Source organism: Melozone crissalis, unplaced genomic scaffold (assembly GCF_028551555.1).
Source record: "Melozone crissalis strain CALT ecotype California unplaced genomic scaffold, PUWL_Pcris_2 ptg000108l_1, whole genome shotgun sequence".
NCBI lineage: Eukaryota > Metazoa > Chordata > Aves > Passeriformes > Passerellidae > Melozone > Melozone crissalis.
In genome coordinates this window covers 1,606,552-1,629,878 of record NW_026535885.1, presented here as the reverse complement: position 1 = coordinate 1,629,878, position 23,327 = coordinate 1,606,552, and the positions used below count along the sequence as shown (strand labels likewise).

At 56.5% G+C, this 23,327-nt stretch overlaps 2 protein-coding genes across 10 annotated transcripts in view; one reads left to right on the top strand and one right to left on the bottom strand.

Annotated features, from left to right (window-relative positions):
• PPIE (peptidylprolyl isomerase E) overlaps positions 1–23,327 on the bottom strand; it is a 156,994-nt gene that overhangs the window by 14,872 nt on the left and 118,795 nt on the right. The gene's annotated exons all lie outside the window — the stretch shown is intronic.
• The window catches only part of LOC128947749 (microtubule-actin cross-linking factor 1-like), a 145,582-nt gene that overhangs the window by 27,768 nt on the left and 94,487 nt on the right, over positions 1–23,327 (top strand). For all 9 annotated transcript variants that reach the window (XM_054292183.1, XM_054292181.1, XM_054292179.1 and 6 more), the window contains 11 exons: positions 7,784–7,845; positions 9,224–9,313; positions 12,226–12,303; positions 13,598–13,690; positions 20,150–20,316; positions 20,927–21,039; positions 21,131–21,237; positions 21,592–21,711; positions 21,810–21,905; positions 22,137–22,264; positions 22,347–22,440. In XM_054292183.1, coding sequence (XP_054148158.1) covers positions 7,784–7,845; positions 9,224–9,313; positions 12,226–12,303; positions 13,598–13,690; positions 20,150–20,316; positions 20,927–21,039; positions 21,131–21,237; positions 21,592–21,711; positions 21,810–21,905; positions 22,137–22,264; positions 22,347–22,440 — 1,148 coding nt within the window. The remainder of the gene's footprint in view (positions 1–7,783; positions 7,846–9,223; positions 9,314–12,225; positions 12,304–13,597; positions 13,691–20,149; positions 20,317–20,926; positions 21,040–21,130; positions 21,238–21,591; positions 21,712–21,809; positions 21,906–22,136; positions 22,265–22,346; positions 22,441–23,327) is intronic.

Genomic DNA, 23,327 nt, shown 5'->3' with positions numbered 1-23,327 from the left:
TTTGCCCGCGCCGTTCCTGGCACCGCCGGCGGCGGAAGCGTTTCCGAACAGAACCGAAACCCCGAGTAACGCCCAACACCGCGGTGCAAACCGTTAGTAAACGGGGCTGGGCTGCGCAGTGCGCCGTGCTGAGGGCAGGCAGAACACCCAGCCACGGGAAGGGTGGGGGAATTCACAAACCTCTGCTGTCAGAGCATCTTTTGGGGTGTTTCCTCACACTGGGGTGTTCTTACATTATTCAGAGCATCCAGGGAGGGTGATGGGGCTATACTTGTGCTCCTCAACCCCCAGAAAGCCAAATTTTGTCACTCTCCCACCCACCACGGGAAGGGTGGGGGAATGCACAAACCTTTGGTGTTAGAGCATCTTTTGGGGTGTTTCCTCACGGTGGGGTGTTCTGATGTTACTCAGAGCATCCAGGGAGGATGATGGGGATGTGCTTGTGCTCCTCAACCCCCAGAAGGCCAAATTTTGTCACTCTCCCACCCAGCCACAGGAAGGGTGGGGGAATGCACAAACCTCTGCTGTTGGAGCGTCTTTTGGGGTGTTTTCTCATGGTAGGGTGTTGTGATGTTATTCAGAGCATCCAGGGAGGGTGATGGGGATGTGCTTGTGCTCCTCAACCCCCAGAAAGCCAAATTTTGTCACACCGTTGCTGGGCCGAGTTTCCTGCAGACAAACAGGGCTGGATCCAGCCCGGGATCCCCTGGAATTGCTGTCCCCATGTCCCGGCTGCGTTTGGCACCTCCGGCTGCTGCTGGCAGGGGATGCTGCTGGCTGTCACCCATCCGGGGGGGGGGGTCACTGAGGATTTGTGCCTGTCCCAAACCCCCTTTGGTGAACTCAGGGGCGTTGTGGCGGTGCCTCCACGGCAGCTGCCGCCGCCGATATCCCCTCGGCCGCGGCTCCCTCGCAGCGGGGCTGGGAATGGATATTGAGGAGATGACGTCCAAGCGGGGAAGGGAAGGAGGGGGGGAAACGACGGCGAAGTTTGGCCGCGAGAACTCGGAGGAAAGATGTTTGAGGCGGCCTGACGCTCGCTTTTCTCCCTTTACCCGCCCCCTCTTGGAGCTCCCAAATCTCCCAGTCCCAGCGGCGCTGGCTGTCCCAAAGCCCTGCCAAGCTCCGGGGACAGGACACGGCCAGAGGCGCGCGCAGGAAGTTTTGGAAGTTTCTGCTCAGCCCCCATCCATCCATCCATCCATCCATCCATCCCCTCACCCTCCCGGCGATGCTGGGCTCCAGCAGGAGAAGGAAACTCGAAGCCAGGATTGGGTTAAGGGGCCGGGAATAGGAAGCGATGCCTCTCTCGGAGAGCTCCTATCTGCCACCCGCTGCCTTTGTCCTCAGCCACGTCCTGGGCATCGCCGGCGTCCTGTACTGGAGGAGCCGGAGCAGGGAAGGTAGGGCAGGGAAAGGGGGGGTGTTTGGGGGGGCACGGAGTGCTAAAATGGCCGGCATGACCTGGCACGGGTTGTTGTCCCTCCCCAGGAGCCGTGGCAGCGACAGGGACAGGCGTGGCTGTGGGGAGGAGGGAGGAGGACACGGCCATGGGGAACGCTCAGTGGGCTCTGAACCCACATGGGGCTCTGAACCCAAATGGGGAGAATTTGGGAACCTAAATTTGGCCTCACCACCCATTCTGGGCCTGTGTGAGGCTGGGGGTGACCAGGATGAGGGGGTATGAGGCTGCGTTTTGTCTGGCACGATCCTACCACACGTGGCTGGTGTTCTGCCTTCCCTTGTGCCCCGGTGGCTCCCAGTCCTGTCCGTGACTCTGTCAGCTCCCAGCACCGGCAAGACACAACCCTGGGAGCTTCTCCCGGACCTGGCACGGCCTCTCCGAGCAGCTGGGGCTGACCCTGCCTCAGTTTCCCAAAATAGGGCCCGCACATGACTGCTCAAGGAGGGCAAGGATTCGTTTCGGGGGTGCGCGATAGCTCCAGGCCCCAGACGGGGATTCGGTAACGCCTTCTCTCCGTCCCCGACCTCTTCTTCCCCCTGGGATTTGTTTGTTTTGATTCCTCGCTCTTTCTCTCCAGCCGTGCCTCCGCATGGGGCCCTTTCCCCGCGTCCATGACCGATTCCCTCTTTATTCCCTCTTTTCTTTCCCTTTTTTTTTTCCATGCAAAGGGGCGGGACTGAGCAGCCGGGCAGCGCCTGCAGGATTTTCCCTGGATGCTGCATTTTGGGATTTGCTTTTCCTTCCTCCCTCTGAGCTGCACTGGGAGAGAGGGAGGTTGAGAGGGGATTGCACAAATGTCCTGCAGAATGCGCCCTGTCACCCACTAAACCCAGCCTTGCTGCAATTCCTCCCACTTAAATAATCTCCGTGGCTGGGCACTGTTGTCCAGGGATGTTTTTGAGGACCTCTTAGGGGAGTTTTGGGGTTTATCTCTTCCCCATGCTGACCTGCTGCTTCATTCTACTTGGGGGAATGTTCCACCCCAAATCCACCCCTTTTTGAAGAAATCCTGGAGTCAGTGTTGCAAGCAGCAAGTCTATTCAAAACTTGGTTTTTTTTCACTGCTATTTCCCAGAAAAGGGAAGGTAAAGCCCAATCTTGGAAGACCCCCACCCCCAAATCTGCCCTTTTTAAAAAAAATCCTGGAGTCAGTGTTGCAAGCAGCAAATATATTCAAAACTTGATTTTTTTTCACTACTTTTCCCCAGAAAAGTGAAGGAAAAGCCCAATCCTGGAATACCAGTATAATTTTGCAGCAGTTTTTTTGCTCTGTGATGCTCTGCCGAGCATCTGCCCTGCTCTCCTTTGCATCACCACATCTCAGGTGTCTCCCTCATTAAATATCTGGGTGTTGGATACTTTTCCACCGCAGGTATCTCCTGTGCATTCTTCCCGGCTGAATCAGGCTCCGTTTCCTCTCCCTGGGTGGAAGGTTCTGTAAATCCTGCCCTGTTGGCTCTGTTGTCATGATGGATTATGTCAGCTCTCAAGTTGGCAGCCAGCGTGTTTTAAATACCTTGTGCTCCTCAGCCAGCCAGATTTTTTTTTTTTTTGCATATCCCCCCCTCTCAGAAGTGCCGGGTTCAAAAAGCCCCCGGCACATTCTCATTCTTTGCTTGTTTTGAAGGGAAAACTCTGGGTTTAAATGCTTAAAAATTTGGAAAATTTTGGCTTTTTAAGGTGACCAACCCCTCCTTTAGGCCATGGTTGGCTCTTATTTAATCCTACTTTCACATTGGGCGTGGGCTTGGAGATCCTTGAGGTCTCTGTGATATCAGTGCCCTGTTTGATGTCTCCTGTGTTCCTTTGGATTTAACAGCAGGAGGAGGCTTGGGAATCACTTCCCAGCTTTATTCCAGGAGCTGGTGGGCAGCACAAACCCCCTGGTTCCCTCCCAAGGATGGCAAAGGGAGCACCATGGGCTGGTGGGATGGAGGATGCCACGCCTGGGTTGGGATTAGTGATGGTGCCTGGTCAGAAACCTTTGATCCTGCTGGTTCCTGGGGCTGGGGTTGGGCTCTGGCAGCAGCCTGAGGCAGGAGGAGACGCACAGGGATGGAGTGTGGCAGTGACACAGGGTGATGATGATGGAGGGGAGATCTGGGGCCGGACGTGTTGGGAGCTGCTGGGGACAGGCAGGCTGCCAGCACAGAGGTTGCTGCAGGCAAATGGGGTGGGAATTGTCTGTGCAGGGCCTTGTGGTGGTGCTGGGGGGGTTCTCTGGCACCCAGCACCTGTGGGAGCCATGGAAGGTGCCTGGGGATGCTGAGCTCCAGCGGGATGGGGAGTGGGAGTTTTTCTGTCTGTGGGGCAGGATGGATTTCCCTGTTTCCTTTCACTTGGTGAGTTTAAGAGCAGAGGAGAATCCCCAAGGCCTCACCTTGCCCTTGAGCAGCCCCCAATGCCCCTCAAATCTCTGTGGGGGATTTGTGCCTCAGTGCCCCTGTTCCTTTTGGTTCCTTTGGGATCCCATTTTTGGGGATGCAGTGAGCTGAGCTCTGATGAGCAGTGTTAAGAGAAGAGGTGGGGAGGGAATTAAACCACGTGTGACCCTGTTCATGGCCTCTGCTTGCTGCTGATGCTCCCTGTGAGGGACCTGAGGCTCTGCAGTCCCTTCTCCTGCCACTACCTTGTCTTTGGAGTGGCACAGATTTTCCTTTCCTTTTCCCCAAAGTCTTCCCTCTTCTCCTGCCACTACCTTGTCTTTGGAGTGGCACAGATTTTCCTTTCCTTTTCCCTGCAATCTTCCCTCTCTCCCTGCCCTACCTACCTGCCATGCCTCTGCTGACTGTCCCTGGATGGTGACAGGGTGGATTTTTGGTGGCTGGGGCCAACAAAACTCTGCTAGACCAGGGAGAGGATGAGCATGGAGGGGGGGATTGCAACAAGTTATTTGTCAGGGTGACTCTGGAAAAGATTAGCTGGGCAGAGATAAGCTTGCAATGCCTTAATATTGTTAGTAAGCAGTAACCAGCATTATTATTAGCTCAGCTGATAGCACGGGCCCCGGGGCTGGGGAGGTTTAATCTGGTGAGAGCCCGGGAACCACCAGAGGAGGTGAATCAGGGCAAAAAAAGAGAGGAAAACTCCAAATTTCTGCAGGACATGGGAACAGGGATTTCGTGGAGCCGCCTTTGGGCTGTGGGCACTGCTGGGATGCAGCGCTGGAGTGACAGTGGGACCCGGTGACACCCATGGTGACACCCACGGTGACATCTATCCCTCCTCTGTCCCGTGCGATGCTCGGGGGCAGCAGCGCGGCTCCTCTCGCCCTCCAGGCCGGCAGAAGGACTCCAGGGCGATTATATTTAGAAGAAGAGGAAGAGAGGCGCTGATAAGGCGGCCCCCGTTATCTCCCCGCGTGCCGAGCTCCGGGACCGGGACATGATTTGGGCACAAGCCTCGGGCTGGCGGGAGAGAACAGCCGGGCATTGTCCCTCCCGTCCCTGGTGCAGTTAACTGGAAAACAAGGGGAGGAAAAACAAGCCAGGAGCGAGGCCGGAGGAAAAATAAGCCAAGAGTGGGGCCAGCGGGCAGGGCAGTGCCCGGTTCTGCGGGACCATCTCGGTCCCGCATCCCGCTCCCGCATCCCGTATCCCGCATCCCGCATCCCGCTCCCGCATCCCGCTCCCGCATCCCCGTCCTGGTCCCGCACCCCGGTCCCGGCTGCGGGAGCCGCTCCGCGCTCGGCATCGCTTCATCCCCACGAACCGGAGGGAGCAGCAGCTCTGCCCGTCGCTGCCCGGAGCGCTCCGAGCTGCCCTGCCGGGTTCGGGAGGGTCCTGCGGAGCCGGGAGCGGAGCGAGGTCGGTCGGCGGCGATGGCGCGGAGCAGGAATGGGCGCTGCCCGCTCTGCCGGGGGCACCGGGGGTAGGAAGTGGCTCGGTGGGAGGAGCTGTGGCCCTGAACTCATCCGTCCGGGACGGGCTCGGCGAGCGGGAGGTGCCGGCTGAGGACCCTTCCCCGGGGTGCTGCGGTTTGAATCGCCATCCCGGGCCGGGACCATGGAGAGGCGGCTCCTGGCCGGGGAGAAGCGGCGGCTCAGTGCCTGCCTGGTGTGCCGGATGTGCTGCATCGGTCAGTACCCCCTCCCTGCGTGCCCGGGGACACGGGCTCCATCCATCCCCACGGGCTCCATCCATCCCCACGGGCTCCGTCCGTCCCCACGGGCTCCATCCATCCCCACGGGCTCCATCCATCCCCACGGGCTCCATCCGTCCCCACGGGCTCCATCCGTCCCCACGGGCTCCATCCATCCCCACGGGCTCCATCTGTCCCCGGTGGGCACCAGAGTGGGGAAGGGATGCGACACTGCGGATCTGGAGGGGTCTGGTGCAGGAAAATCCCTAAAAACAAAAATGGGAGCAACGCAGCTTCCCCTGCCCAGGGATATGGACTCTATCCATCCCCAGTGGGCACCAGAGTGGGGAAGGGATGTGATACTGCTGCTCTGGAGGGGTCTGGTGAAGGAAAATTCCTAGAAACAAAAGTGGGACTGACACAGCTTCCCCTGCCTGAGGTTATGGGCTTCATCCATGCCCACCAGGCACTGGAGTTGGGAAGGGATGAGATACTGTGGATCCGGAGGGGTCTGGTGCAGGAAAATCCCTAAAAACAAAAATGGGGTGACACAGCTTCCCCGGAGTTGGGAAGGGATGTGACACCGCGGGTCTGGAGGGGTCTGGTGCAGGAAAATCCCTAAAACCAAAAGTAAGAGTGACACAGCTTCCCCTGCCCACTCCATCAATCCCCAGTGGGCACTGGAATGGGGAAGGGATGTGACACTGTGGATCTGGAGGGGTCTGGTGCAGGAAAATCCCTAAAAACAGAAGTGGGGTGACACAGCTTCTCTGGAGTTGGGAAGGGATGTGATATTGCTGCTTTGGAGGGATCTGGTGCAGGAAAATCCCTAAAACCAAAAATGGGGTGACACAGCTTCCTAGGCTGGCACCGGCAGCCCCGATGCTCCTGCAGCCGTGCAAGGCTGGAGCTGGGATGGGAACGGAGGGTGGATGTGGCTCAGCCCATGGGTGGCTCCTGGTTCCGTGCAGTGCCCTGGGGACGGAGGGGGACACAGGGAGGGGACGCCTGTGTCACCCTGTGCCACGTGTTTGGGGGAAGCCGCGGGGTGGGTGAGGAAGAGGAAGAGGAAGCACCGTTGGGTGGTGCTTTGCAGCCGGCGTGGATGGAGGCATGGGGAGGTTTCCCCAGGGTCTCTGGGGCTGTGCAGGGACCCCCAGTGGCCCCCCCATCCCAGGAGGGGCTTCTGGGGCTGTCCTGGGGAGCTTGGCTTGGGAAATGCTGTTTTTTTCTCCTTTTTCTTGATTTTTGGCATAAAAACAAAGCAAAAGGTGCTGCTTCCTGGTAGACCCTGATGTCAGAGATGTGTTTGGGGTGAGCAGGGCTCATCCTTTCCCAAAAATCCATGGACTGGAGATGCAGTGCTCAGGGTTGTGTGCTGTGGGTTGGTGCTGGGGATCTCTGTGTGCTCCATGATTATTGTGCTCCATGGTTATTGTTAAATCCTGCAGGGCACAGGGCTGCCCTGAGCCGCCCTCGCTGCCTGGGGAGCTGAGTGGGACCCCCCTGCCCTGTGGGACCATCTCATTTTGCCTGTTTGTCTGTGTTTTTCCTCCGTTATTATTTTTTTAACGGAGCAAAAAGCCTCTCTAGAGCTCCCCCATCGCTGTTGGCATCACCACAAATCTCCCATCCCGTCCCCCTGGCACCCCTGGGGGTGGCACCCACATTGTCACCCTGTCCTGGCAGCACTCGGAGCTCCCAGTGCCCAGGGCTGAGCTGTGGGACAGAAATAAACATTAAATCCTGGCAATCCAATGAACCAAAAATACAGGGGCAGAATAAGCTGCTAATTGCACACCGGGCCAGGACCTGTGATGGGACATCTGGGGGTTTATGTAACACCCTAAAACCTTCCAGGAGCGGGCAGGGGAAGGGGGGGACACCCTCCTAAACTCGGGCAAACCCCCCTGTGCTGCCTCTGGGGAGGTGGGGAGGCACAGAGAGGGTGAATTCTGGTTGTGCCCATCCCAGTCATCCACGCTGCTTTCCTTGAGCATCCTTATTCTCAGCAGGGAAAAATAAAAGGTGTGTTTGGTTCTGGCTGTCATTTCCCTGCCCCGGGGGCAATCTGGAGCCTCCCATCCTGCAGCATTCCCTGAATAAGCTGCCTCTGTTCCCCGTGCCCTGCGCTGGCACCGCCGGCGATGCCTCTGTCTCTTCCCCTCATTTCAAAGCCCGTTTGAGTTTCTGCATGAGAACCACTGACCAAGAGCTGCCTTTGTCTCCTTTTGACAGATGAACGGGACAGAGTCCAAAAGAAAACCTTCACTAAATGGGTCAATAAACACTTGATGAAGGTAAGAGTCGCGGATTTTGTTGCAAAGCCACCGAAATGACCGTCCCTCTGCCTGCTGCAGCTCAGGGCTGGCAGATAAATGACTTTTTAAGGGTTTTTAAGTTTTTTATTTAATGCCAGCACTGTTTGTTTTGAGTGTTCATGTGAGTCAGAGCAGAGCAGGGTGTGCTGGAAATGTGCTGGAGCCTTTGGAGGGCACTGTGGCATCACCACGGATCCCTTTTATTGCCTGGGCACCTGATCCTTGATTAACATGAGGTTTGTGCATCCTGGGGGAAAGGAGGGGATCCTGAATCCCCCTTTCATCCCCTAGCCAGGAAAAATGGTCATTTTTTTGCCTTTTGAAGGATGCTCCAGGATGGAGACAAGACCCAAAGTTTGTTAAGCAGGATTAACGTGGCACCGCGAGGTGCCTCCTGCTTTCTTGGTTAATGCTGGGTGGGTTTTAATTAATTCTCAATTTAGCAAAGAAAAAGGAGGAAAAAATATGCTTTGAGCACTAGGTGTCCCAGCTGTGTTTTCCTGCCAGCTTTGCAAAGCTCTGTGCCAAGCTTTGGGCTGCTTCCTAAACCTTGCAGAGGAGGGGAAAACAGAGAAAAATGGGAAAACACAGAAAAATCTCGAGGCTGCTTGGGGGAAACATCCAGCGATTCCCAAGTGGGTGAAACCCCAGGAGAAGCTCTGGGTGTTGGGGGAAGAGAGGCTGCACGTGGTGCCCTTGGGGAGCTGCTCTGCTGCCAGGTGGGAGCTGGTTTGGGGAGGAATGGGAGAAGTTAAATTCAGAAGTTAAAATCATGGGGTTACCCGGGGTGCAGATGGTGCCACAGCTGGGTTTTGTGTGTGGAATTGGCAGCAGCTTCTGCCAGGCTGTTTGGGAAGGGGGAGGCTGCTTTTCCTGGTCATAATATTGCTTTTCCTGGTGATGATTTTGCTTTCCCTGGTTGTGATTTTGCTTTCCCTGCTGATGATTTTGCTTTTCCTCGTCATGATTTTGCTTTTCCTGGGGATGATTTTACTTTCCCTGCTGATGATTTTCCTTTCCCTGGTCATGATTTTGCTTTCCCTGCTGATGATTTTGCTTTTCCTGGGGATGATTTTGCTTTTCCTGGTCATGATTTTGCTTTTCCTGGGGATGATTTTGCTTTTCCTGGTGATGATTTTACTTTTCCTGGCCATGATTTTCCTTTCCCTGCTGATGATTTTCCTTTCCTGCTGATGATTTTGCTTTCTCTGGTCATAATTTTCCTTTTCCTGCTGATGATTTTGCTTTTCCTGCTCATATTTTTGCTTTCCCTGCTGATGATTTTGCTTTCCCTGGTCATGATTTTGCTTTTCCTGCCCATGATTTTGGCACCACTGATGGCTTTTCCCCTCCCCAGGTGCGCAAGCACATCAATGACCTCTATGAAGACCTGAGGGATGGTCACAACCTCATCTCCCTCCTGGAAGTGCTGTCAGGAGTGAAGCTGGTGAGTCCCCAGGGCTGGGCAGGGATTCTGGAGTGCCCCCTAAACCCCTCTCCATCCTCTCCCTGCTCCCCTTCAGCCTTCAGCTGTCTTTTCTCACCCCATGGTTTCATTTCAAATGTCTGTCATTGTTTATTTTATTATCATGAATTTTATTATTTAATATTATATTTATCACTGTATATTTTTTTTAATTTTATTTTTATTTTATTTTATTTTATTTTATATTTTATTATATTTTATTTTATATTTTATTTTATTTTATTTTATTTTTACTCAAACCCCTGTTCCCCAGGCTGGTCTCTCACCTGATTATGGTGCCTTGGGCAAAGCCCTCTTCTTGCCAAGTTTTACACACCTTCCCCTTCCAGATGTGGCTCCATATTTAAAATCATGGAAAACAGCAGAATTTGACCAAAAACTGCTTTTGTGGCAGCGTGCCCAGAAGTTTATCTCAGATGTGACACTCTGGGTTTGTAGCGTCACTGGTGCCTGGAGCATCGTGGAGTTTCCCCTCCTTCCTCCTCCTCCTCCTCCTCTTCCCTCTGTGACTGACACACTCCCTCAGCTCTGGGAAGATCCCCATTGCCGTAGCACAGCAGGAATTATTTTAGTTTCCCCCAAAAATAGGATCTGGGCAAAGATCTCCCACATCCCTCCGGAGACGCCGAATGCGATTTTGCGGGGGCTGCAAACTTGGATCGCTCCACTTGTGATCCAGACAGCTTCCTGCTCCTCACTTCCAAAAAACCAGGAGGAAATTCCACTCTTGGAACCCAGGGCGTGCTGGAGACCGAGCCACCTTCACCCCGTGCTGCTGCTGTCTTTTATTTTTCATTTCTGGGTGTTTCTCCTGTTGGAGACCGAGCCACCTTCACCCCGTGCTGCTGCTGTTTTTTATTTTTTATTTCTGGGTGTTTCTCCTGTTGCTGTCTTTTATTTTTTTTTTTTTTTTTTTTGGTTTCTCCTCGTGCCTGGGTGTCACATTTTGGTTTCCATTCTGTGTCCCTGCCCTGTGTGCCACCCTCCCCGCCCTCCTTAGCCCGTAGAGCCAGCAGCTCAGTGGAGCCTTCGCCTGGTGGCAGCACCAGCCTGGTGCCGTGCGAGCAGCGAGGAGGAGGAAGATGATGATGATGAAGAAGTAGGTGGAGCCTGGCCCCAGCAGCAGTGCCACCAGATCATCCAGTGCCACCCCAGCGGGGTTTGGGGTAAAACCCATCCCCGGGAGCTCTGCTGGAGCTGGGATGTGCTCCTGGTCTGGATTGTCTGTGTGCGCACTGCGGGGTCAGCCTGCAGGCAGGACACGCCACCCACCTGCTGTGACAGCACGTGTGTCCCCTCCACGGGGCGGGGGGGGGGACAGGGACAGCTCCTGCACGCTGCTGGCACTGCATGGACAGGGCACCGCGGGCACCTTGTGGGATCCTGCATGGGGCCGGGGTGGGAGCGAGCACAGCACGGCCCCAGCTGAGGGTCAGGATGTGCCCAGATGGGTTTGTCAGCCCTTGTGCTCGGGGTGGCAATGCCCTTGTGCAGTGTCACCTCCCTGGAGCACCTTCCTGATGGTCCCCTGCAGCCCTGGAGGTGTTCCCTTGGCAGGGACAGCTTTTCCCTTGGCAGGGGCAGATTTTCCCCTTGCAAGGACCGTTTTCCCCTTGCAGGGACAACTTTACTCCTTGCAGGGACAATTTCCCCCTTGCAGGGACAGATTTTCCCCTTGCAAGGACAGTTTTCCCTTTGCAGGGACAGATTTTCCCCTTGCAAGGACAGATTTCCCTCTGCAAGGACAGTTTTCTCCTTGGCAGGGACAGCTTTACCTCTTGGCAAGGACAGATTTCCCCTTGCAGTGGCAGATTTTCCCCTTGCAGAAACACCTTTACCCCTTGGCAGGGGCAGATTTTCTCCTTGCAGGGACAGATTTTCCCTTTCCAGGGGCAGCTTTTCCCCTTGCAAATCCAACTTTTCCTTGCTGGAACAGCTCTTCCCTTCAGGCTGGAGCAGGAAGGTGACTCGGAGCACTTGGGGTGTCCCAGCAGTTCAGAACATGGCTGTGGGCTGTGTCCCCCCACCATGGCTGGAATCAGGTGGTCTTTAAGGTCCTCTCCAACCCAAACCTCCTGTGATCCCATGAACATTCCTCATCCTGAGGCTGGGATTTGGTTTTGGGTGCTGTTCCTCCCGCTCCTGCTGATTCAAAGCCTCCCATCCCCTTTCCCTGCCTGTGGCTCAGCTGATGGAAACCTCTGGAAATCCCTCAGCTTCAGCAGAGATGGGCAAGGCCCAGGGGGTCTCTTGTGCCCTTTCCTAAGGGTTTCAGAGGTACCTGGAGCAGGAGCCCCTTCCCAAGGGATTCAGAGGAACCTGGAGCATCAGCCCCTGCCTTGTGTGGGAGGAGCTGCAGGGGCTGGTGCTGAGCTCAGGGTTCCTCTGCCCTCATGGGGACCCTGCAGTCCTGAGTCCCCCTGTCCTGAGTCCCCCTGTCCTGAGTGAGTTCCCCTGTCCTGCCTCCGCTTCCACCTGGACAAACTGGACTCTGTTCCTGTTTGAGTTCATCTCTTTGCTGAACCCTCTCCCCAGCCTGTCTGGCTGTCCCTGAGCTGGGCACAATCCTGCCCTGGGATCTCAGAGGTTCAACCAGGCCAGCACACAAACCCCCAGGACCTCAGCAGAGATCTGGATCTCAACATCTTCCCACCTCCATCTCCCACCAGGGCATTTTAACCTTCTTCCAGCAGGACTGTGCATAGCAATGACTTTATTCACTCCAGGACAAGGCAGAGCAGGATGTGTGGGGGGCACAGGGGGTCACAGCAGCACGCTGACAGCTCCCAGGGGGGGTCACTGTGCATGTGGGGCGCTGCCAGCCCAGCCCCAGCAGCAGCCTGACCTAAAAGTGCTGCCTTGTGTCTTTGCAGCCGCGTGAGAAGGGGCGGATGCGCTTCCACCGCCTGCAGAACGTGCAGATTGCCCTGGATTTCCTGAAGCAGCGACAGGTGAGGGCTGATAAAAGCTCATCCAGCAGAGCTGGGTGGTTCTGTGTATTCTTTGTCTTGTCTGAGGCTTTGGGAGGAGTGCAGGAGCAGCCTGTGCTGGGGTGTGCCCGTCTCTGTGGCGCTGATGGAGGATGGGTTGCAGGGGGATTTTACTCTGTGGATTTTCCCCTGTGGGTGTTGTGCCTCTGGAAACCAGCCCTGCACACAAAAACCACTGTGAAAAAGGGATCTGACCCCAGCTCTGAGAAGGGGTTGGCAAATGTCATTTCTGCACCCCAAAAAGGCTCCCCTGGGGCTCCCTGGCAGATCCCTGCTGTGGGCATGGGTGGCTGTGGTAGGTCCATGCCTTCCCACCAATTTTTGGGGACATGTGGCAGCTGGCTCTCCCCAGCCCACACAGCCTTGACCTCGGGGCTCATGGACTTTTTATCCCCCAGTTTTTGGAGGGCAGGCTTTTGGGAGCTGCACAGCCCTGGGCAGATCCTGCCCGGAGCAGTGGGATGCATCCTGAGACTTGTTGCCTGCACAGCCCCAGGGGCTGGGTGTCCTGTTCTGCCTGTTGGGTCAGGTCCTCCCCACCGTGATGCTCCCAGATATGCCAAGGTGATGATGATGGTGATGATGATGATGATAAATGGTACCAGTTCATGCTGGAGCAGAGACTCCTCTCCCTCGCTGCTGGCCCGAGGGCACGGAATAAATTTGAGCACATTCCCTACTCCAGGGAGGGCGAGCTGCTTCCAGCCCCCCCCTCCTCCTCCTCCTCCTCCTCAGCTCCTTGATAGAGACATTTTGCCAAGGGCTCTGGGGAACTTGTTTCTCCACTTGGATGAAACAGCTTTTTCCTTTGAAGTGTGGTGGCCTTGCTGGGATCTTACCCCAGAATGATCCATGGGGTGCTGGGGAGAGAGGACTCCCCCTGGGAGGAGTGAGGGTGTTCCTGCCTTCATTAGAGCTGGGTTTTGAGTTAAAGCTGGAGTTACAGCTTGGTCATCCCCTTTTTGCCCCCTCTCTGTGCTCTGTAGCTGTTCAATTATGCGCCAGTGCTCAGGGCTTTGGGGACGCTGCTCTGCGAGCTGAACTAAAGCCATTAAGTGCTGGGAAAGCACTTCAGGATGGAGAGTGCTGGAAACATGGAAAAATCCATCTCTGCCTCTTTGGGGAGCCCTGGGATCTTCCTGTGTGCCTGCTCCTCACTGGGGTGGCCCTGGGGACAGCGTGGTGGGGACATGTCCTTGTGCTCTCCATGTGAGGCTGATGGGAAGCTTGAACCCTGTTTGCCTTTTTTCCCAAGGTGAAACTGGTGAATATCCGCAATGATGACATCACAGATGGCAACCCCAAGCTCACCCTGGGGCTCATCTGGACCATCATCCTCCACTTCCAGGTAGGACACGGGATTTTCTTGCCGCCAGGAGCTGTGGAATCCTTGTTTTTCTGCGTTTTCCGTGGAGATGGCAGCACATGGATGGGCCTGGAGGTTCATGGCAGTGTCATGGAGACCACGCTGGGAGAGCAGCAGCAGCTTCCCCTCGTCATTTGCATAATGAAATCGTTAATGATGGGTTGTGTGGTTTGTTGGCCGTGCCTGTTTGCTCAGCTGGAGTGTCTGGAGGAGAAGAGTAAATTTGGAAGGGGCCAGGGGTTTTATCCCAGGGCACTCCTGACCCTTTGGGTGAAGAACTTTTCACTGGCATGGAATGTGTCAGCTGGGTGACAGCACAGGGATGGGAGAAATGCCCTGACCTGGGACTGTCTTCAGCAATTGTGTGCTGGAGATGCTGTTGGAAAAGCGAGTTTTGGGTCTTTTATGGCTTCAAATCATCCAATTGTAGCTCTGATGGCTTCAGGGGGTGATGTGTGCCCATCAGTGAGTTGGCATTTGGGGTTTGGTGGCCTCAGGTGGGTGATGTGTGCCCATCAGTGAGTTGGCATTTGGGGTTTGGTGGCCTCAGGTGGGTGATGTGTGCCCATCAGTGAGTTGGCATTTGGGGTTTGATGGCCTCAGGTGGGTGATGTGTGCCCGTCAGTGAGTTGGCATTTGGGGTTTGATGGCTTCAGGGGGTGATGTGTGCCCATCAGTGAGTTGGCATTTGGGGTTTGATGGCTTCAGGGGGTGATGTGTGCCCATCAGTGAGTTGGCATTTGGGGTTTGATGGCCTCAGGTGGGTGATGTGTGCCCATCAGTGAGTTGGCATTTGGGGTTTGATGGCCTCAGGTGGGTGATGTGTGCCCATCAGTGAGTTGGCATTTGGGGTTTGATGGCCTCAGGTGGGTGATGTGTGCCCATCAGTGAGTTGGCATTTGGGGTTTGATGGCCTCAGGGGAATGACCTGTGGCCATCAGTGAGTTGGCATTTGGGGTTTGGTGCTGCCAGCAGCTCGTTGGCCATGTGGCATCAGCTCTGTGGGATTTTCTGCATCCCAGCTCCCTGCCTTATCCCTGCTGGGCTCTTCCAGGCAGGACTAGTGTGGCTGTGAGACTCTTAAGGAAGATTCCACCGGAAGATTGTATTTTTTGGAGGCTGGGCAGTGCCTCAGGGAGAGGCTTTTGGGGTCAGCCTGGGGCTGAGCTGGGTGTGAGGCTGCTGACGAGGCTCTTCCCAGGCTTTGGCCCTGGGAGCAGCCGGGGTCAGGCTCTGCATGCTGATGAGTCGCTGTCATTCTGTGGGGCCCTGGCTGTGGCATCTTGTCCCTGCTGTCCTTGTGGTCATCCTGGTGCATCCTCTCTTGCAGGAGAGGGACATCAGGAGGTCCTGGTGCCCTCCATGGCTGGGAGGGGACACTGCCACCCTGGTGTGGGTGACACGAGAGCAGGGCTGGTGCTGGTGAGCCTGTGCATCCTGCTCCCACTGCTGCACTAACGGGATTTTTTCTGGGGTTGTAGCTCCATTGTGAACCTCTTAATCTCCCTTAGTGTCCCAGTGCTGCTGCCTGGGGGCAGGCGGCTAGGAGAGCCCCAGAGGGGTTGGGGATGGGATGGTGCTGCTGTGGATGGAGCTCAGGCTCTGCCAGCTCTGGTGTGGTGAAGATGAGGAGGGTGCCTCGGTGCCCTGGGGGCTTTTCCTCATGTCTGAGAGGTCTTGTGGTCGCTGTTTTCCCTTAGTCATCTTCATGGATTGCTCCCTGTTGAGCGTTTCCTCGTTGAGCATTTCCTCATTGAATGCTTCCCTGCTTCCTGGGGCTGAGCTCAGTCCCCCCATCTTTATGTCCCAAATTTTTGCCTCACCCCCACTTTTGGTGCATGTTACCCTGGTGCCCTGGTCCCTCTGAGCTGGCAGGCAGAGTTGGGGTGCTCATTCCCCTCAAACCCCTGCCCTGGGAGGCGTTTGGGGCAGGAACCACAGGGGAGAGGCAGAACTGGGCTGGGCAGCATCATCATCCTCCCGTTCCCGTTCCTGCTGGGACCCTCTGGCTGCAGCTCCCTGGAGCGATGCTGGGTCCCCAGGGCACTTCTGTTCCCCAAACTGGGTGAGCCTGGCAGCACATCAGTTGGGCTTTTGGGGCTCCCGGAATGAAGAATGAAGAATTAAGGAGCAAACCTTGTGAACTGGAGAGAAGCAGCCCTGCGGAGCATGCAGAGTCACTCTGACTCCTCCCTGCTTTTTTTTCTTTTTTTTTTTTTTTTCCCTTCCCATTTCTCTCCCACCCTTTCCTTTATTCTACCTTTGCCAACCTTCCTTTAGGTTCTGTGTTTTATCCCCGTCTTCCCCAGCCTCTCCCACTCCCCTCCTCGATTCCTGCTCCCCCCCTGTTTGTGTTGGCAAGGGCCGTGCTCCAATTACCTCATATTTGGAGAGAAGGACGCCGCAGCCAATCCCCGCTCCCTCTGCTTTTAGGTCAAGTGATTTCTGAACTGCAGTGAGATGCTTTGAATTTGTCTTCTCGCAGCGCCCAGGCTGTAAGATGGCTGTCTGGAGCGGCGGCGGTGGCGGCAGGGCTGGCGGGAGGGGACGGCGACAAGGGGCGCTCGGTGGAACGCGGTGTCGGATCCGATGAAGCCCCGCTTGGGATTTATTCGGGAGCCGGCGACTCGCTCAGCTGCCCTCCTGCCGAGCAGCGGGAGATGGGGAATTCGCTGGGCTGCGTTAAAGAGCAGAAGGAAAAAGCTGCGGGGAAGAAGGCACCGCTGTCTCCCAAAAAAAGGGTGCGCTTCAAGCGGAGGCGGAGAGGGAAGAGGAGAGCGATGCCCGAGGCGGCCCCGCAGGAGGAGCCGCCGCCGCTGGAGGTGGCCGAGGATGAGGATGAGGCGCTCAAAGCAGCGAAGGCATCCCCAAGGCAGGAGGGAGGAGAGGAGGAGCCTTCCGGCAGCCGGGACGCCGATTTGGGTGCGCTGCATCCCGGCATCATCGTGCAGGTGAAGGAGCGCTTCCAGGGCGAGCTGCAGAAAGCGCGCCTGGTGCTGGAGCCGCAGCGGCCGGGTGTGGCGGAGGCTGCCCGGGAGGAAGGCACCACCGTCATCGCCCGCCTGCTGGACAACCCGGCCGACAAGGACTGCGAGAAGGCGGTGAGCCGCCTGGTCGAGCTGCAGAGGAGCGGCAGCTGCCGGGCTGTGCTGCTGCCGCTGCGAGCGGGGACCGATGGCCGTGCTGGGACACTGCTGTCCCCGGCCGGCGCCGTGCCCGGCCGGGAACCGGCACCCAGGGATGCTTGGAAAGGAGGCAGCGATGATCCCGTGCCCAGCCAGGAACCGGCACCCAGGGATGCTTGGAAAGGAGGCAGCGATGATCCCGGCTCCAGCTCTGTGCCCGGCCAGGACCCAGCAGCCAGGGATGCCTGGGGGAAAGGAGGCAGCGATGATCCCACCTCCAGCACCGCCTGGACCTGCTCCTCCTCCTCCGCAGCAGAGCCGGGCACCGTGTCCGAGCTGTCCACGCCGTCCCCCATGGTGGATCAGCTGGAGAACCGCAGCGTGGGGAGAGGCTCGGGGCTGCCGTCGGAGGGAGACGGGGCCGGGCCGGCGGCGTCCCGCAGCGCCTCGTCCCTGAGCGGCAGCGCGGCGCGCAGCTCCTCGGGGTACGGCAGCGAGCGGCCGGCCAAGGGCACCGGAGCTGCTGGGAGCACGGTGTCACCCGCTGATGGTGGCCTCAGGCTCGCTCCGGAGGGCCGGGCTTGCAGGGGGAGCTCGGGGACAGCCGGAGCAATGGTCAGTGTGTGAGTGTGCCCCCCTTCCGGAGTGGGGTGGGAGGATCTGGCTCAGGGATCCCCAAATCCTGCTGGCTCCTGGGTATGGTGATTTCAGCTCAGGGATCCCCAAATCCTGCTGGCTCCTGGGTATGGTCATTTTAGCTCAGGGGACCCCAAATGCTGGTGGCTCCTGGATATGGTCGTTTTGGCAATGGGGCAATCTTGTGCTGTGGCAGGATGCTGGCGCAGAAAGCTCCTGAGGCTTTTTCCCTGCAGCATCTCCTCTGGGAAAGAATTCCTTGGGGAGTGAGCTGTCCTGGCAGGGTGGCAGGATGCTGGGGCAGACAGCTCCTTGAGGATTTTCCCCTCCACTGGGAAAGCATCCCTTGGGGACTGAGCTGTCCTGTCCCTGTCCCCTGCTCCTGGCACAGCAGGCTGGCAGTGACAGCTCCTGGATGCAGTGGGTGCGGCTGGTGGCTGCTGTCACTGCTGCCACTCGAGCCCTCGGGGTGTGAATTTGGGGTGTCTCATTCATGCTGCCCGTGCAGGACGGATGGCAGCAGGATGAACATGGAGATGTGGGGGCTCTGCCTGCTCTGAGGGGTCTCCAGGAGGAGCAGGAGGGGATGGTGCTGTGTTTCAGAGCCCGTTGGTGTTTGCTGGTCACTCTTTTGGGGGTGACAGCGTGGGCAGAGGTGTCCTTGGGTCTGGCCAAGCTGTGAATGCCCCAGGACAAGTGTGTGGTTCAAGGGGTTGTGGCCCTGATGCCTTTGCCAGGTTGGGACCACTGTCACAGCCACCATGTGGCCTTCAGCATCCTGCCACCAGTTGCTTGATGCACAAAGCTGGTGCTGGAAGGGTTTGGCCCCAATTCCTGCGAGTTTCCACTCTCTTTTCTTGCTGGTGCCTCCCTAAATCTTTGTCCTGTCACAGACATGTGAAGAAAGGAGGGTGGAGCTGGTGCCGCACCCTGCACCTCCATAAGCACATCTCTGCGAGAGTTTCCTTCAAGGATGCTCTCAGGGAACAGGCCCAGTGCTTGGAGAACCCCAGTGCTGTGCCAGCGATTAAAAATAAAGGATTTCTCAGATCTGGGTGCTGTGAGTGCTCCTGGATGGGCAGCACTGCTGGAGTGGGGCACAGCTGGTGTGTGGGTTCACAGAAGGGTTAATTCTGCTCTTAATTAAGGGCCATCAGGTAATTAATAAAGGGGTGCTGAGCAGAGGGAGCTTTGTGGGTCCTCCCTGGAGGTGTGGAGGGTCCCATCCTGCTGCTCACCCAGCACATCATCCCATCCATCCCAGCTCTGCCACCAGGTGCCTGCTCCTGACATCCCTGGGGAAAGGCAGCCCCGGGGCTGGAGGAGTTAAAGGCAGCTCCGGCAGCGTGGCAGCAGCTGACAAAGAGCAGTTCTATGTGTGATGAGCGTGTCAGGCTGGAGAGGGAGGTGAGCTGCAGCATACCAATGACACTGGCGGGGCGGGACAGACGCTGCTAATCCCGCAGGTCCCTGTCTCCTGCCTGCTCAGGGATGTCTGACAGCCCTGAGCGCTGCCAGCGCCCAGCTGAGCGTGTTTTTGGGGAGGGATTCGGGTGTTTTCAGGGCTGGGTGCTGGCACACCTGCTCCCTGCAGTGCTGGGAGGAGGAATTGGGGAAGCAAACAGCCTGCGTTGCTTTTCTGTGGGCACCCTGGAAAATCCGCGTGGCTCCCACCCTCCCCTTTGTCCTGCCCTTAATTAAGGGGAGGTAATTGTGCCGAGTGGGGAGCTGGGGAGGGGAGGGTGAGGAGGAAGCCGTGCCAGTCAGGAATTTGCTGGCATGCGGGGACACGTGCGTGGCGTCACGTGCCAGTCTGGGACTCGCAGCCAGCCCTGTCTGAGGGGTCCGTGACTGGCGCTGCCTTTGGTTGGGAACTGGGTCACAGCACCCCCTGGCACCAGCACCCCCTGGACCAGCATCCCCTGGCACCAGCACCCCCTGGACCAGCCAGGCACAGGGGGAATGTCACATCCTTCTCCCCATCCCTCCCTTTTCCCCCAGTGTGGAGCTGCTCAGTGGCTGGAGGTCAGAGAGCTCCTCTCCAAATGTTTTCCCACTTCTTAAGTTGGTGTTTTTTACAACAGCTCCAGGTGGAGCTCCCCTGCCACACCTGCATCCCCAACAAGAGATGTTGGTGGTGGTCCCTTCCCCTTGCCCACCCTGGGTGCTGCTGGGTGGCAGTGGTGACCATTCCAGGAGCCCCAGGTGTCTGAGGGTGCTGGGCAGGAGCAGTGAGGGTGCAGGAGGGTGCACGGTGTGTTTGGAGCAGGGAGAGGCAGGAAGGGACCTGCCTGGAGCCTCCTCTCCCCAGGACGTTGTGTTCCCAGTGAGGTGTGTCCCTGCCTGTGGGGACAGGGATGGTGCACAGGGAGTGGCTCTGGTGGTTGTTGGCAGCTGGGGTTTGGAGCTGTCAGCTCGTGGCCAGCTGGGCTGGGCTGTGTGGCCAAGCAGCCCCTGGTGGCCCTGTGAAATGGGGTTGGAAAACGTCCGTTTGGATCTCCAGCCTGCCCAAACAGGTCCTGTGACGCCTTCCCAAATTCCTTGGCCTTCCACAGTGTCCCCTCTCCCCATGGTGACCACGTTGCCTCCTGCCCTTTCTGGTAGCCAGGTCTGGGGCAAGGAAATCCTGGTGGATTTCCCTGCTCCTGCATCCTCCCATGGCTGTGCTGCTTCCTTGCAGATCTCTGACATCTACATCAGCGGGGAGCTGGGGGATATGTCAGCCAAGGAGAAGCTCCTGCTGTGGACACAGAAGGTGACAGCAGGTTACATCGGGCTGAAGTGCACCAACTTCTCCTCCTGCTGGAGCGATGGCAAGATGTTCAACGCCCTCATCCACAGATACAGGTGGGCAGGGAGCAGCAATGGGAGTGTCAGGAGGGTGGGAGGAGGGATGAGGGTCTCCTAGGGGTCTCTGCCCACCACTGTGGTCAGTGATGGGCTGGAGTGCTTGGGGATGTGGCAGGGAGCAATGTCTTTTATACCTGGAGTTCTCTCTTCTGCCAGGTAGCTGTGGAGAGAGGGATGCTTGGAATGAGCAAAAGACACATCAGGTTGCAGGAAAAAAAAAAACTTAATGAGGTTGGGTAGAGAGGCAGAAATGAAAAGCTTTAAAACTCTTTGAGTGCTGCAGTGCTGCCCTTCTGCTCTCCATGAACAGCAGCACTTCCATCCATGCTTTTATCCAAGCATCTTGGAGGTCTCCCAAGCAGCAGTTAATCCTCTCTTGATTCCTTCTTCCCCAGCTGGCAACAAGAGGTTTTTCCTTGCAGTCTGAACCCTCTTCCCAAAGGGGATGAGACAGAGAGGTCCTGCAGCCCTGATCCCCTTGCAGAGCCCCCACGTGGGGCAGGAGCTCAGACCAACCCTGGGAGCCACCCGTGGCAGCGATGCCCACCTGGGATTGCTCTGCCCAGCCCTCCTGGTGCTGGCTGTGACTCTGGGGTGTGTCTTGCAGGCCGGATCTGGTGGACATGGAGAGGGTGCAGATCCAGAGCAACAGGGAGAACCTGGAGCAGGCCTTCGAGATCGCCGAGCGCCTGGGGGTCACTCGGCTGCTGGATGCTGAAGGTGGGTGCCCAGGGCGTGACACCACTGCAGGGACATGCCAGCCTCTCTTCCCTCTCCTTTCGTCACTGCCTTTCTGCTTCTCTCCTTCCAGATGTGGACGTTCCCTCTCCAGATGAGAAATCTGTGATAACTTACGTGTCTTCAATCTACGATGCCTTTCCCAAAGTCCCCGAGGGAGGAGAAGGGATCAGCGCCATCGTAAGCACTGCTGAGGGCTGGCAGGCTGGGACAGCCTTTTGGGGGGCAGCTGGAGGTTCTGGGCAGGGTTTGGGGAAGGGGCTGTTCCCTGTGGAAAAGGGCTGAGGAGAGGGAGGAGAACCCCATTATGGTGTCTGCCCTATGAACTGCTGGGGTGTCTGTAAGGCCACAGCAGGAAAAAAGCTGAGCTTAGAGAGAGCAACCAGCAAGGAGGATCCTGCTCCTCCTCCTCCTCCCTGTACCTGGGATGGCATCACAGCAGCAAGGCCCTGGCACATGAATCCACCCTGCAGCACCTCAGTTCTCTGTGATTTGCCCAGCAGCAGTGCTTGCAAAGACACTCTCGCCCCACAGGAGGTGGATTCGAGGTGGCTGGAGTACCAGACCCGCGTGGAGTCCCTCATCTCGTGGATCAAGCAGCACACGATACTCATGTCAGACAAATCCTTCCCCCAGAACCCTGTAGAGCTAAAGGTAGGTGCTGGACAAGGTCTCTCCTCAGTGTCTCCCGTGCTGAGGGATGGGTGGTGGCAATCCCCAGGGTGGTTCCTGATGAGCCTTTCTCATCCCAGGCACTTTATAACCAGTACATACACTTCAAAGAAACTGAAATCCCAGCAAAGGAGCAGGAAAAAGGACAGATAGAGGAGCTCTACAAACTGCTAGAGGTAAGGATCATCCTGGCTGCCCAGAGGCTGGTAGCTGGGAGTGCTGTGCTTTTTCAGCAGGGCTGAACTGTGCTCAGTTCAGGTTTATTTTGGAGTGGAGAAGTGGGAACACCCCTCAGGATAAACCAGGCAGCGATCAGCACACTGCAGGAGCGGAGGCAGAGCCCCTCTTCCCTTGCTGGAATCTCAAGGCAGAGGTGGCAAATGCCATCCTGCTGATGTTTCCCCCAGGTTTGGATTGAGTTTGGGCGCATCAAGCTGCCCCAGGGCTACCACCCCAACGACGTGGAGGAGGAGTGGGGCAAGCTCATCATCGAGATGCTGGAGCGCGAGAAGCTCCTGCGGCCGGCGGTGGAGAGGTGGGTGCTGTGCCCCTGGCAGGGCCATCCCCTGCCCCTTCCTCACCCAAAACCCCTCCCTCACCTCCCTCTGTCCTTGCAGGCTGGAATTGCTGCTACAAATCGCTAACAAAATCCAGAATGGTGCTCTGAGCTGTGAGGAAAAGCTCACCCTGGCCAAGAACACGCTGCAGGCTGTGAGTGGGGTTTGCCCCTCCTGGTTTTATTGATTTGTTTGTTTTCCTGCTCTTGTTTTGTACCCATCTGCTCTCCTCTCTTCTGCCTGGCTTGGTGGGTTCCCCCTGGGATGTTTTCCTTTCTTTTCTGCCCTTGAGCCTTGTCCTAGAGGTGCCGTAGGGGTGGTGGCAGATATTTGGTGATGCATGGATCACCTTGAGGACAGAGGGATGGGGAATGGTTTTGTCTCTGGGAATACAGCAAGTGGGGCTGGACATCTGCAGAGAGGAGAACAGCACTTCTAGGAAAGCTTGTTGAATATTTTTTTGTTGTATAATGAGGCTTAAAACCCCCCAAAATCTGTTTGATTTGCCTGGTGGAAAGGACTCAGTGGCAGACCCTGGGTAGGGAGCAGGTTTCTGAAGAGATTTTCTTTGTTATAGGAGAAAAGAGATACCAGGAGCCCCAGCATCCTCGGGCACCTGGGGCTCCTGGAATGGTCCAGCAGCACCCAGGGTGGGCAAGGAGAAGGGACCACTGTGGTGGTGTTCAGGATGAGGGAAGAAAAGAGAATCTTGACTCCATGTTTCAGAAGGCTGATTTATTATTTTATGATATTTATTATATTAAAAGAAAATGATTTGTTAAAACTACACTAAAGAATAGAAGAAAGGATTTCATCAGAAGGCTTGAAAGGAAAGGAATGGGATGATAATAACATTTTGTGATTGATTAGAGAGTCTGAGACAGACTGTGATTGGCCATTAATTAGTAACAACCACATGAGACCAATCACAGATGCCCCTGTTGCATTCCACAGGAGCAGAAAATTATTGTTTCTAAGGCCTCTCAGCTTGTCAAGAGAAGAAATCCTAACAAAAAAGATTTTTCAGAAAATAGGTGTGTA